Here is a 12,293-nt window from a genome sequence, read left to right on the forward strand (position 1 = left end):
ATCTGTTATCCATCACTCAACCGACTGCGCAGATAGGACAGAGGTAGAGGTTTTGAAAACTTCTCGTACCTTCTCCATTTTTTTGTGTTTGTGCAATCATCCCCACAAAACGTTACAGTTGCCTGGTTGATCTTTTTGATATCACAAACAAATATTTTCCATGTTGTGTTACGTGTGTTCAGTAATGGATCGCAGAGGACGTCATATGTGGGAAAAAAATAGCAGTAAAACACTCAGTTGTGCCTCGTGTGCTTCTATTTTGCACATTTTGCGACTCGATGACTTCGGTCTCCTGCATAGACTACTAATTGAGGATTAATCGGGCTAAAACACCTGTCTATGGCTGCTAAGTCAGCGGTTACTTTTCTGTTCTTTTTTTTTTTTTTTTTAATAGACTTGGTGTTCACGCTGTTGTTCTCTAAGTATGCATTCCGTGACACCCGATATACCACATGAACAATTTAAGAAAATTTTTTTGTCTGTTTTTATCCACCCTGAAACGCAAATGATAATGTTTGCACCGATAAAACTATTTAAGGCTTCCAAAAACAGTTAGTGCGGTTACTGACTTTTAAGAATTTTAAGAGACCTTAAGATTAAGGTTTGGCCATCTAACCGCAAACAGCAAACCGCGGTTTGCCATTAGCGGTTTCACGTTAGCCGTCTGCCCATATTTGGGACTTAAGATTCGCGGTTGGTATGGCTGCTGCCCGAAGGTGATATGTGGATCAATGTGTTTGTTGGATTTTATTGATTACTTAATGAGAGCAGAACACTAAATCTTTGATCCTCTTTAAATTGAGCAGGACTTCAAAGATCTGCTAGACATTATGCAGCTGGACGAGAGTAGTTCTGAAGGTTCGTTGTCGAGCAATGAAGATCTCGATTTCTTATTTCTTGAAGCAGCTTTGTATGCTTGACCATCTGAACAAAGCCACGGCTAAGGAAACAAAATAAGCATTCGTGTATTCACATATTACCGGAAATTGGCTTTTGTTTACCCTCAAAGTAATCAGACCGGCAAAACAGTTTTAACAGCAAATAGCCGACCGCCATGTTTGTTTTCATTCATTCGTTCACTTCTATTTGACTGAGAAATCGTTTTCAAAATTACGTTTCTATGAAAAAGAATTCGACAATTAATAAGCGAAAGAGTTCTAAAACGTAGTATTTCCTCTCAAACGTGGGATTTTGATGTTTTAGGCTGCAAAAAACCTTGCGGTAAGTCACTTACCTCTAGAGCGTGGTCCAGCCGTACAAACGTGAACCTGAAACTGCAAACCTGACGGCAAGGCACTGGTCACGTGACTTCTTGACGTTAGCGGTTGGAGTACATACGAAACGTCAAGTCATAATCAAAATGTGCAAGTTCAACATTGAGCTAACCGCCTCCCGGTTAGCTCAATGGATAGAGCGCTGGATTGTAGTGCGGAAGGTCGAGGGTTCAAGGTCTTAAAATAATTGAGAAGAATTTGCCACCTTTCTATAACATCAAGAAATGGTTAGATATTCTAGTCTTCTCGGATAGGGACGAATAAATGGAGGTCCCGTCTCCTGCAGGGTTGGGGCAGGAGACGTTAATTTCCCACACACGAGATTACTGTGTGATGGATGTCCTCCCCTGGGGTGGGATGGGTGGGTTAGGACAGCAGGTCCACATCAGCTATTACAGCTGCCAAATTAATCAACCTGCTAAAACAAATACATGAACTTCAACTTCAACTTCAACTTTATCACTGCTGTTTGTGTCTAATCAAAATGTGCAATTTAGATATTTTTATCACTGCTGTTTGTGTCTTATTTTAGTTCAGTGGAAGTTTTGACTATCTCAACAAATGAAATTAAAAGAAAAGAAACGAGCAAGTCAAAAGTTTATAGAGCCGACTTTCTTAAATCAATCACCTGACCACTTTTGGCCAACCTTCTCCGTACGTGTTCATTGGCAGACGACCTGAACGAAGCTTATTTTCGTCAGTCCACGTCCGGCTAGTCTCTTTCTTCGGTATACTCCAATTTTTTTCTATTTAACTCGCTGTGGTTTGATTGTAGCTACGTAATTCAAGGCGTGAAACTTCTTACCATCCCAGTCTCCCCATCATGCCGTGCGTCATACTCCGGCCGTGATTTGTCAGCCCCAATTAATTATGTCTTCTTCTGTAAATGTGCTTTGAGTAAACATGGTGTGAGGAAGACTTTAAATTCTGGTCAGTGACGTACACCCTCTTTACCTATGTGCCATCATAGCTCATAGCAGTCACGGAGCGGCAAGAATTTCATTCCTTCCTTCTCCAAGTTGTCCGATGTTTGTCATGCGCTACTGAAGATTCTTTCTGGAATGTTGCTTCTTACCAGATGCCCTTAATTTTACCTAAAAGAACTGAATATGCATTGTTTAGTTGGGTGAAAAACAGCCACCGAACAAACATACGTACGCAAATCATGTTTGTTTTAACAAAGGGAATATGTCTGCGCGCAAGCGCATTAGGATCTCCCTAGACATGTTATAACAATCGCTTTAAAAGATTACCTGTTTACTCAATCGCACAGAAGGTAGATTCCTTGTCAACAATGGAAGGATGGCATGAACAAAGCTTGATTTGTTTTAAGATTGTTCAAGCTGAAGTTCTATGTGCCTTATAAACGGGATATTTTCTCGTTTTATGATAAAACCACACCAAATGTAAGTAATTTAACCCATAGAAGTGATAAAGTATTAATGATAGACCTTTGTTAGTTGATGGCCTAACACAAAAATTCAAATGACTTTAAAACCACCAAACTATTGCATTGTATAAGACTAATTATCCAAACAGATGTACGAGACAAACCATCGCTGGTTTTTACTGACGTGCGTTTCCCAGAGTACACTAAATCATCTCATAATCCCTTCTGGTAACTTTTCAACAGTGAATAATAATATGAAGGTAGTAATCATGCTATAAAGTTAGTTGAATCTTCAGTACTTCTCAAAACTGTTGAAAAAAAAAAAACATGAAAAAACAGTCTGAAGGCGACATTGTGTAATTTATGTACCAAAAGTGATGAATGAGACAAGACGAAGGGTGTTTTTACCACAGTTTCGTCATCTCGCCTACCACAAAACTGAACTGAGTTAGTAAAAGAACTTCTTCAAAAAGGTTCTTAAGTACTGTACTTTAAAATTTCAGTCGCGAATGGCCATTTGTCTCGCGTATGAAAATACCAATTCGGAAGTTCCCATACACTGAGAAAGACACTTTCTCCTTCGGTTGAGTTCGTATTAATCGAGTAATGGTCTAATTTTTGTGACTAGTTCGACAGTGTTGATGGGAATATAAATTAGAAAAGAAAAATACCTTCATGAAACACATTTTATGAAAGCAGATTTCTTTTACATGTCATCCCACTGAACCGGAAAGGAAATTTTTTAGTTTGATTGAAACCTTTCAGTCTAATTTTCTAAAAAAAAAGCAGACACACTCAGTTTAAGAAGTTTCGCAGCAGTCGCAGAAAAACGTAAAACGTTTCTTCTGAGGTGTGAAAATTGAAATGTACGTCATGTGGTCAGTATTTCGAGAAGCTTTGGCGACGATGTGAAGGGCCTATTCCATCAACACAAAACGAAGAGAAATCTTTTTTATCGTATTTCTCAAAACCAAGACCCTGAAGCGAGAAAAAATTGAAGAACGGTTGCAACGAGGCGACTTTTCATCATTCCGTGTTTTGAAATAATCTTGATAAAATTAAGCCATTGTAATTCATATGGATAAAAACAAAATATTCACATTTTCACCATATTAACAATTAATGACTACTTCGGAGAAGAAAAATTGCCATGATGTCACCCAAGTTCATTATACCTTTTATTCCGCCCGGCACGACCAAAACGATTCTTTTGGAAGATCATATATTTTCTGTGAATTTTAAGTACCTGGTTGCCGACAGGTTTTAAATTTAGTACCCAGACATTGTGTTAACCCCGAGGCGTCAACTTTGTCATAATAGGCGTACACGGAATTAATTAAACGTCAGGAAATCCCCATAGAGAAGTTTACAAACTCAGGTGGCAGTTTTCCAGTGAGTACAAAAAAACAAGATAAAACAGCAGTTTAGCGAAGACACTTCGATGTGTTCCTTGGCCTTTCTGGTGTTCACACTGTGCGTGGCTGTTCGTCCTTTCAAAGTTCTATGTGACAACCAAGGTTAGTGTACATATAACTTACGCAAACACGACTTTTTAATGTTCGTAAAGCAACCTTAACAATTCCAACAATTGGACGTGCATTTCATTTAGAAGATGCTATCATCGAAAGAACTCCATCCGCTTTACAACTCATGAAAAATAGACCCGATGAACAGTGTTCAGTAGTGTTTTTCATGTAGCCTTATGTTAACCTGTTGTTAAATTTATACGTACAGTTTTTCAGGCATCATCCCCCGGCAAGTTCATGTATAAACTATATCTTATCGCGGTATAATCAGACGGGAAATGATGAATTATCACGCTGCGACTCGGTGTTTTATGATAAAGCATTCGAAGAAGTAGTCCACATACGAAATCAAATCGCAATTTGAGAAAAATAAATATACAGTTCACATGCGATTAATGTTCGCTTTTTGCGATAGACCCTTGATAAATAATAAACTCTGCTTGAAACAAAATTCTTTCTGGTCATTGCTGAAAAAAATATGAAGGGAAAACAAGAACCATTATGAACTTGAAGGATGGACGTATGTCATGAAAATTTCAAAAGCGTTCAAAGATTTGGGATCTTTTTAAAATTCCTATCAAGGAAACCAAAATTTACGAAAAATGCAAATATGTGCTCATTTTGAAACTAATAAAGAATCATTAGTTTCCATAGCCTCTTTGCCATGATATAAAAAATGAAACCCTAAGGTTCACATTTCACGAAGTCGTTGAACTGGGTATAGCTCTTAATGGGATATTGAAAAGGCTGGATTGGCAACTAAAGCAACGAGAAAAAAAAAAAAAAAACAAACAAAAAAACAATGTAAAAGAATATTTTTTGCGTATTTTTCAAGCCTCTCTTATTTCATATTTCGTAATTAAGTAGTGCGATTATGCTAAAACCACAACATTTTTCTTTTTAAAAACGACACGGCGACAAATTTATGGCCGGTAAAGGGTTTTCTGGTAATGTTTCGTATCCGATTACAAAAGTTTGGCACCGTCCGCTTTCATTACGTTGTACGGTCGTAAATCATAGTTAGTAGAGGGGAATGCCAGTCCCCTCTACTAACTATGCGTAAATTAACAATTTATTCAAGTGTCGCTCTAAAGTACGATAAAGGCGTTAAAGGGTTTGTCATTAGTCAGTGTCATAAAATATTATACAAACTTGCACTTGTTTAAAGAAAAAATATCTACATAAAGAATTGATGATTCACTTTAAAATTAAAAGCAAGATGAAATAAATTATCTTTTTAAAGGCATTACCACTGAGGATCCTCTTTAAAGTAAAATAAGACTAAGCCAGAATAAAATCAGAGCCAATTGAACTCAGGAATCGGACATTCATTCGCGAAGCTTTGAACGTGTTTAGTTTCAAATAAATGCAATGAAACGTGTTACACCTACAAATGTGGAAATTTCACCATTATCTAGTTTTTCAGTTGCAGTAAAATATATTAATTCAAACAGGTTTTTTTGTTTTCCCTTTTTTCGATTTTTCCAGAAGAGTCGACTTATTAGAATTACTAAGGTGCTCACAATAGAACGAAATGAAAACAAACGATAAGACAAATTCATCAAAGACGCAAACCGTCATTGACATATTTTTCTGTTTATCACACTTCTTACGTACGGAACGCAGGGCTTTCAACATTTTCCATAAGCTGTTGCCGATGGTGTTTACGCATCAAACACGGGAGCCTTTTCGCAGAGCAAATAGACGGCATAAGGAAACGCTCTCAGGAGGCGGTCGGTAGACCATTGTTAGCCTGTTTTTATTGAAACCCCTGGGATGAATCGCCGGATTTTTGTTCAATTATGATCAAGATAAAACGTTACTATCAGAAACCCTACCTTTTGGGAAAAAATGCTTTCGTCCACACAATGATGTTTATTCAAGACAACCTTTTTAATTTTCCAGAATTTCTGCAGGATAAGTTTTCAATGCATCTCAAAATGAATAAACGACTCATGCTTTAATGATTTGGCGGTGTCTTTTAACATAGCTGCCAGTTTCACAGGCGGCACTTTTTTTCAAACACTATTGTTCAATCAAAATTATTTTGAATCTAATCTCTGTAGCAGTTGTTACAAGCAATGATGGCCTCAAGCACAGTTTTACAGAGAACTTGAAAAATTTAATCTCTAACATCTGCATGCTCTGTCCTGCACCATTTTGCAGGGTAAATTAAGCATTACGACACTTCGCACTTTGCACTATTTCAAGTCGAGAGAACGAGGCGCTTTGGAGACATAGAGCCAACAATGGATGCTATTCTTAGTTTCGGTTGCCAGTTCTACCCATGAGCTAACCATAATTAATAAGAAACTTTAAACAAGGTGGAATAATTAATTATCTTAGAAACCGAGTGTCTATAAGTATATCCTAGAAATCAAGAAACATGCCCGATGTTTTCACCATTCCGGATCAGCCTGCCTCCTCTGACAGTCTATTGTTGAATTTCTCTCTTTCTTTGGGCGTTTCTTGACAAGAACAGCATGCAGCCTAGAATAAAGATTTTTGTGTTGAATACGATTACCGTTTACTTCTAGAAAACGAGGAACGTGTTTTGAGGAGGACACTTTCTGAGAAGCTATTTGACGGGTACAAAAAGGACTTCTTGCCGCGCTTGAACGAATCAGCTCCGGTTAAGGTCCAATTTGATTTTGAACTCATCACAATCAAAGACGTGGTAAGTGAACTTTTAAAATAAACAGTCACTTCCTGAGGAATTCTTTGTTTGAAACTTCCTCGTACACCTTTAAAGGAGGTCGATAGACAACGATGCAACTAATAGAGAGGGAGGTCTCGAATGCATGTTGACCCTACATCCCCACTCCTCCCCTCTGCTCTTTGGTGCTGGGCCCCCGGAAAAGTCTTGCTTACCTTTGATAAATGTCGTCTCAGCAACCTGCCAAGTCGACGTTTTGAAGTTCACCCAAATTGAATATCAAAATGTTATAATCATTAAAGATACTTAATACCTTATCAAGTTCGTTTAAAAATGCATTTCTTTTGACCACCGTATGAGCAAAAAACCAATCAGAATAATAAGGAAAATACCTAGGAGACTCCATAAGAACTATCAGTGAAGACACGTTAAAGGTGAAAAGAGCGATAGAAAGTGGGTGACCAAGGAGAGACCTAAGATTAAGCTCTGGATCTGATTGGTCGAGAGAGTAGCTCAACTATGACAAAAGTATGTTCTCGTGTGCCAGTTTTTGTTTTTCTTTAAACCATGTTTTTGTGTGTGATTTCAGAATGCAAAGGAACAGACGTTCACAGTTTATGGTTGGGTGCGACAGGTAATTTGCATCTTTTCAATAACTGGTTCATCACACTGTATTTTTCCTAACTTTTTTCGCGTTAGAATAATAATTGTCTTTATATTTCTTATGCTACTGAAAGGGAAAATTTGTTCGACAATCAGAAGCTTTTTAAATTTGTGATTATTTCCTTTATTCTCGCGACCATTGCATTTGATCCAAGAGTGATCTGTAAAAGAGAAATTAAAAGCCATCAATCTTAGGGTCTAAAAAGCTACAATTAAGGTATAGGTTTCCAGTCTCCTATTATGGGTTACTCTTCAAATGTAAACAGATCTAATGATCTTATTCTCTTCACTCCAGAAATGGTACAACCCGTATCTCGAATGGAATTCTTCCGAGTTTGGCGGCATTCAATCCATTCAGACGAACGCCGAGAGGGTCTGGGTACCAGATGTTCTAGTCTATAACAAGTAAGGCTTGTCACTACGTCCTTGCGAGAACTGCCGAATATTCTCCAAATCATGCGCAGTTTGATTATGACTTGGTTTAGGGCCGGTCGTGAGTTTAGGGAAGACTGTGCAGAAAATTAGTTATTTAAAGTTCAAAGCTGAAAATCATATGTTGTGCATGCAACCCAAAATGACTATGGTAGAGAGATTCCGGCTCAGTTTTAAAATCTTGATATAGAGGAAAATTAATATTCTTGAAAATAAATGACAAAATGGTGTAAAAGCCCTGAACATTAGTTAGTTATCCTAGTAACTTTAAGTTTTTATGTCGTAAAAAATTGATCCATGCCATAATTGTATTTCCTTTAAAGACTTAAATGCTCCTTGGGTATGATTAACTTAAAAACATGTCAGTGTCGCCAGACTATTTTCAGTTGATCTTGGGTGATGATTTCTTATGAAGTCGGGTTTCCTAATAATGAAATGCCCATGCCAAATTTAGAGTCTATAGAAGATATTCTGCCCTATTTGCTCAAGGACAAACCTTATTTTCGTTTCAAACGAGGCTAATTCAATGATTTGCTTTTTCAAGCATTGACTTCCATGACCGTATTGGTGGTGGGCCAACAACATACCAAACCAATGTTCTCATGCAAGCCAACGGCCAAAACTCTTGGATGAGTCCTGCCATCTTCAAGACCGTGTGCGCCATAGATGTCACCTACTTCCCTTTTGACATGCAGACATGCCTGCTCAAGTTCGGTTCTTGGGCTTCTAACAGTCAGCAACTAACCTTGTGTCCAGAAAACATGACTGGAAAATCGGATCAGTACGTGAACAATGGCGAATGGGATATCATAGAGATCACGTCTAAAAGAAACGTTGTACATTACAGTACAGGTGCATTCGACGACGTTACAGTTACTATAATAATAGGCCGCGTGTTTTTCGTGTACTGCGTGAATTTAATCATTCCTTGCTTTCTCATCTCGACTATGATATTTCTGGGTTTTATTCTTCCTCCAGAGTGCGGAGAGAGGATTGGGTTGAGCATTACTGTTCTGCTCGCCATGACAGTCTTCCAACAATTAACAGCGAACATTTTCCCTTCATTTGATTTCCCGCTCCTCGGTCAGTATTATTTTGCAACCAGCGTTGAAATTAGTATTTCCCTCCTAGCAACAACTGTGGTTCTAAATTTCACGAACCGCAAAAACAAAAAAATGCCACGGTGGATGCAAAAGGTGTTACTAGAGTGGACGGCGCGCGTCGTTTTTCTGAGGAAAGCTGTGGAAAAAAGCTGTCCAAAGCCAAAACGCAAACGTTCCACTCGGCGTTTTTCAAGCATGAGGGAATTCAGGGACAATCAAGAAGTCATACAGAAGGGAACAGCCAGTCGTGACCAACTGACTACAAGAGAAACCTTCCCCGATGATTCCGAGAGACAAGACGACCACCTTGTTGCTGAGCTCAAAAGCATGTTTATGATGTCAAAAAATCTGGATTACGGTGGCTTGCGATATGCACATTCTGTCAAGAGTACAAACTTGAATGGACTCAATAATGGCGACGACAACTACATATTAAGCAGCCCCGCTTCCGAAGGTGTCTGGGACGATAGTAACATGTCTTTTACTGGAGTTCTTGATGAGAATGGAGAAGAACTCGAAGAAAACGAGCTCCAGTTACGTCAGTGGGAATGGATAATGGCCGCTAGGGTCCTGGATCGAGCCTTGCTGTGGGTGTCAATTATTGCCGGCATTGTGACTTTTTTCGCCATTTTCATGAGAGCCCCTCGCTTGCAGACTTTACTGTTTGGCTCATGAGTAATCGTCTGAAGAGGTCATCTCTCGAGCTTTCTCTACACTGGAAACAGGGGAGCCATTGACATAAAAAAAGCAAAATATTTCGCCATTACACCGTGGATTATTATCAATAAATGAAGAATTAATTCCCACTGGTCGTAATAGTAAAAAATTGACCAAGACAACAGAACAGTAATAAGTATTCAAAGAAATGACTGCTGAAAGACTGCTGAGATTGAGACGCAATCAGTCAGACAACGCCGCTGGAACTGATAAAACATCGAGTAACGAGTAGAGAGCTGGCTAAACTCGCTCATAACTTTCTCCGTGGTGGAGTTTTAAAAGTTTTCAGGCCATCAACTGGATAAAATATTGGCAATATGTTGAGGGTATTGTCCGGCGATGGCTTACAACTCGGGTCGGAAGATTTTTGATATTTGTACACTTGTTTACGAGATAACTTTGGTGAACTTCGACTGCGTAGCCAGAGACTTTGCAATCTTTCAAACATAACCTTAATAAATTATGGAGTTAGTACAGTGAACACAAAACAGAGGACTAGGTTAATGAATTATGGAGTTAGTACAGTGAACACAAAACAGAGGACTAAGTTAATAAATTATGGAGTTAGTACAGTGAACACAAAACAGAGGACAAAGTTGCAGAGAAGTCAAATATCTGAAAGGTGTGGAAACAAATTCCTACCTACAATATATCATTAATTCAGAAAAGCGGTCTCACTGAAAGACTGCACAATTCTAGTTTATTGTGATTCAGTGGCACGGATGGACACAAAATAAATCACTATGATAATCATTACATTTTCCTCAGAAACATTTGGTGCATTCCCACTAATTGTTTCCTAGCGTTGTAATCAGTCAGTGTAATCGGACAGTTTACTGCAATCACAGATTTCATTACAATAACCATACCAACAACCACGTACCCTTAAAAACTGGGGAATTTCCAACTTAGAAGAATTTTTTTACTTAAGATAATTATCATTGAAAGCCCTTTTTCGAATCAATGTGTCTTTTTTTTCGGAAATTGTTATGCCTATTATTAATTAGGACCGAGTGTCCTCCAATTCGGTCTATAATCATACTGTCTCGTGATTAACCAATCGGACTCCCGCTTCACGGTCGTCTGATTTTGTAGTCACTCGTCTGATTTTGTAGTCACTCGTCTGATTTTGTAGTCACTCGTCTGATTTTGTAGTCACTCGCTTGATTTTGTAGTCACTCGTCTGATTTTGTGGTCACTCGTCTGATTTTGTAGTCACTCGTCTGATTTTGTAGTCACTCATCTGATTTCAAGTTGCAGTCACTCGTCTGATTACAGACCGAATTGAACTCCACTCGGTTCTATCACCAGCACTTATAAATATAAAGTGTAGCACTCCGGATTTGAGCCCTATTGCCCTACTGCCGTATTTGAATTTGATACTTTGCACTAAAAAACTTGGTGCATAGATATTTGAATGTGACGCCGAGTATATTGATCTGTTGGTCAATAAAGTACCGATGGGATTTTTTAGCCAGAGACGAAACTGATGCTATTACTACATGTGGAAGCTGATTTGCGGGTTCCTTAACTGTCTCAGCACCTATGAAATAAACTTCACTATATGGAGGATGTTTGTGCAATGTTTATATTTTGATACATATACTAAAAATACGCTCGTCCGCTGCTTTAACTCGATTTTCTGGTGTTATTCGACAAGGAAATAATTATCCTCTGCACACCTTCAAATCTTTATGCTGCTGTGTAAGTACTGTATTCTGTGAGGTATTCACTTACTATGTGAAGATATAAACGATCCTCGTCGAGCTTTTGATTCCTTTGCAAAACTAAAGTAAACACGAGAAAAATAGATAACATATTTGGGTCACGATTACCTAAACACTTCGTATTTTATATGAATTGACACCATGTAGTAAGCTTAAATTTTTCTCCATTATTTTACAAAAAGGGAAAATAACCAGTTTGTATCTTAATAAACGAGAAGCAATGTTTGTGACGTAGCTTCCGCGACGGAAACAGAATAGTTCCTCCTGATGAGAAGTTGTGAGACCATAGATAGTAGATACTCCCGTTAGTAAGCTTTCTAGGTTCAGGCCTAACGATAGCCTAACAGCCGCCTGGTAAAGATATTCTTTTTAGTATCCATCAACCCTAAAATGGGATGAGAGAGGGAAAGTTAGGGGAAAAGAGTTTAATTATTCCCGCTCACAAGCCTGGGCACCTCCGATGTAGAAGAAATAGAAAAAGCCGAGGTCGTACCATTAATAATTTAATCTGCTATCTCGTCAAACATTGCAAAAATTGGAAAGCCTTGATTTACTTTGTGACGGAGAAGTGAAATGGAATTTTTCGTTGTGGTGAAATGAAATAGGTTTCATTTTCAGTTCGGTACGCAACCGTTTTAAATTTTTTTCATAGGACCACCGGATATTAATCAACCCATGGTTTATATACCGTGCATTTTATCAAGATATCTACTCACGTTGTCTCTGGTGCGTACGTGTGTTCGTGCGTGTGCGTGGGGTCTGTAGTAAAGATCCGTTGAAAAGGGCACTATTGAAAATTTCATTC

At 38.4% G+C, this 12,293-nt stretch overlaps 1 protein-coding gene and 1 long non-coding RNA gene across 2 annotated transcripts; one reads left to right on the forward strand and one right to left on the reverse strand.

The window, feature by feature from the left end:
- Positions 1-1,717: 1,717 nt before the first annotated feature.
- On the reverse strand, positions 1,718-2,645 carry LOC148717836 (uncharacterized). Its single transcript, XR_015994598.1, has 2 exons — positions 2,528-2,645; positions 1,718-2,377 (listed from the first exon to the last, which is right to left on the reverse strand). It is a non-coding gene; the product is annotated as an uncharacterized LOC148717836 (long non-coding RNA).
- LOC111327615 (neuronal acetylcholine receptor subunit alpha-10) lies at positions 2,559-11,331 on the forward strand. Its single transcript, XM_022931833.2, has 6 exons — positions 2,559-2,680; positions 3,985-4,181; positions 6,728-6,867; positions 7,436-7,480; positions 7,805-7,914; positions 8,486-11,331. The coding sequence occupies exons 2-6, from the start codon at positions 4,106-4,108 to the stop codon at positions 9,717-9,719; spliced, it is 1,605 nt and encodes a 534-aa protein (XP_022787568.1). The 5' UTR covers positions 2,559-2,680; positions 3,985-4,105; the 3' UTR covers positions 9,720-11,331.
- Positions 11,332-12,293: the final 962 nt, after the last annotated feature.

This window comes from Stylophora pistillata, chromosome 13 (genome assembly GCF_964205215.1).
Source record: "Stylophora pistillata chromosome 13, jaStyPist1.2, whole genome shotgun sequence".
NCBI classification, from domain to species: domain Eukaryota; kingdom Metazoa; phylum Cnidaria; class Anthozoa; order Scleractinia; family Pocilloporidae; genus Stylophora; species Stylophora pistillata.

Bases quoted from the DNA above. Each gene is read 5' to 3' on its own strand.
- LOC111327615 (XM_022931833.2), top strand. From the start codon at position 4,106: ATGTGTTCCTTGGCCTTTCTGGTGTTCACACTGTGCGTGGCTGTTCGT. The intron at 6,868-7,435 runs GTAAGTGAACTT...GTGTGATTTCAG, and splicing joins TCATCACAATCAAAGACGTG to AATGCAAAGGAACAGACGTT. The intron at 7,915-8,485 runs GTAAGGCTTGTC...TGCTTTTTCAAG, and splicing joins GATGTTCTAGTCTATAACAA to CATTGACTTCCATGACCGTA.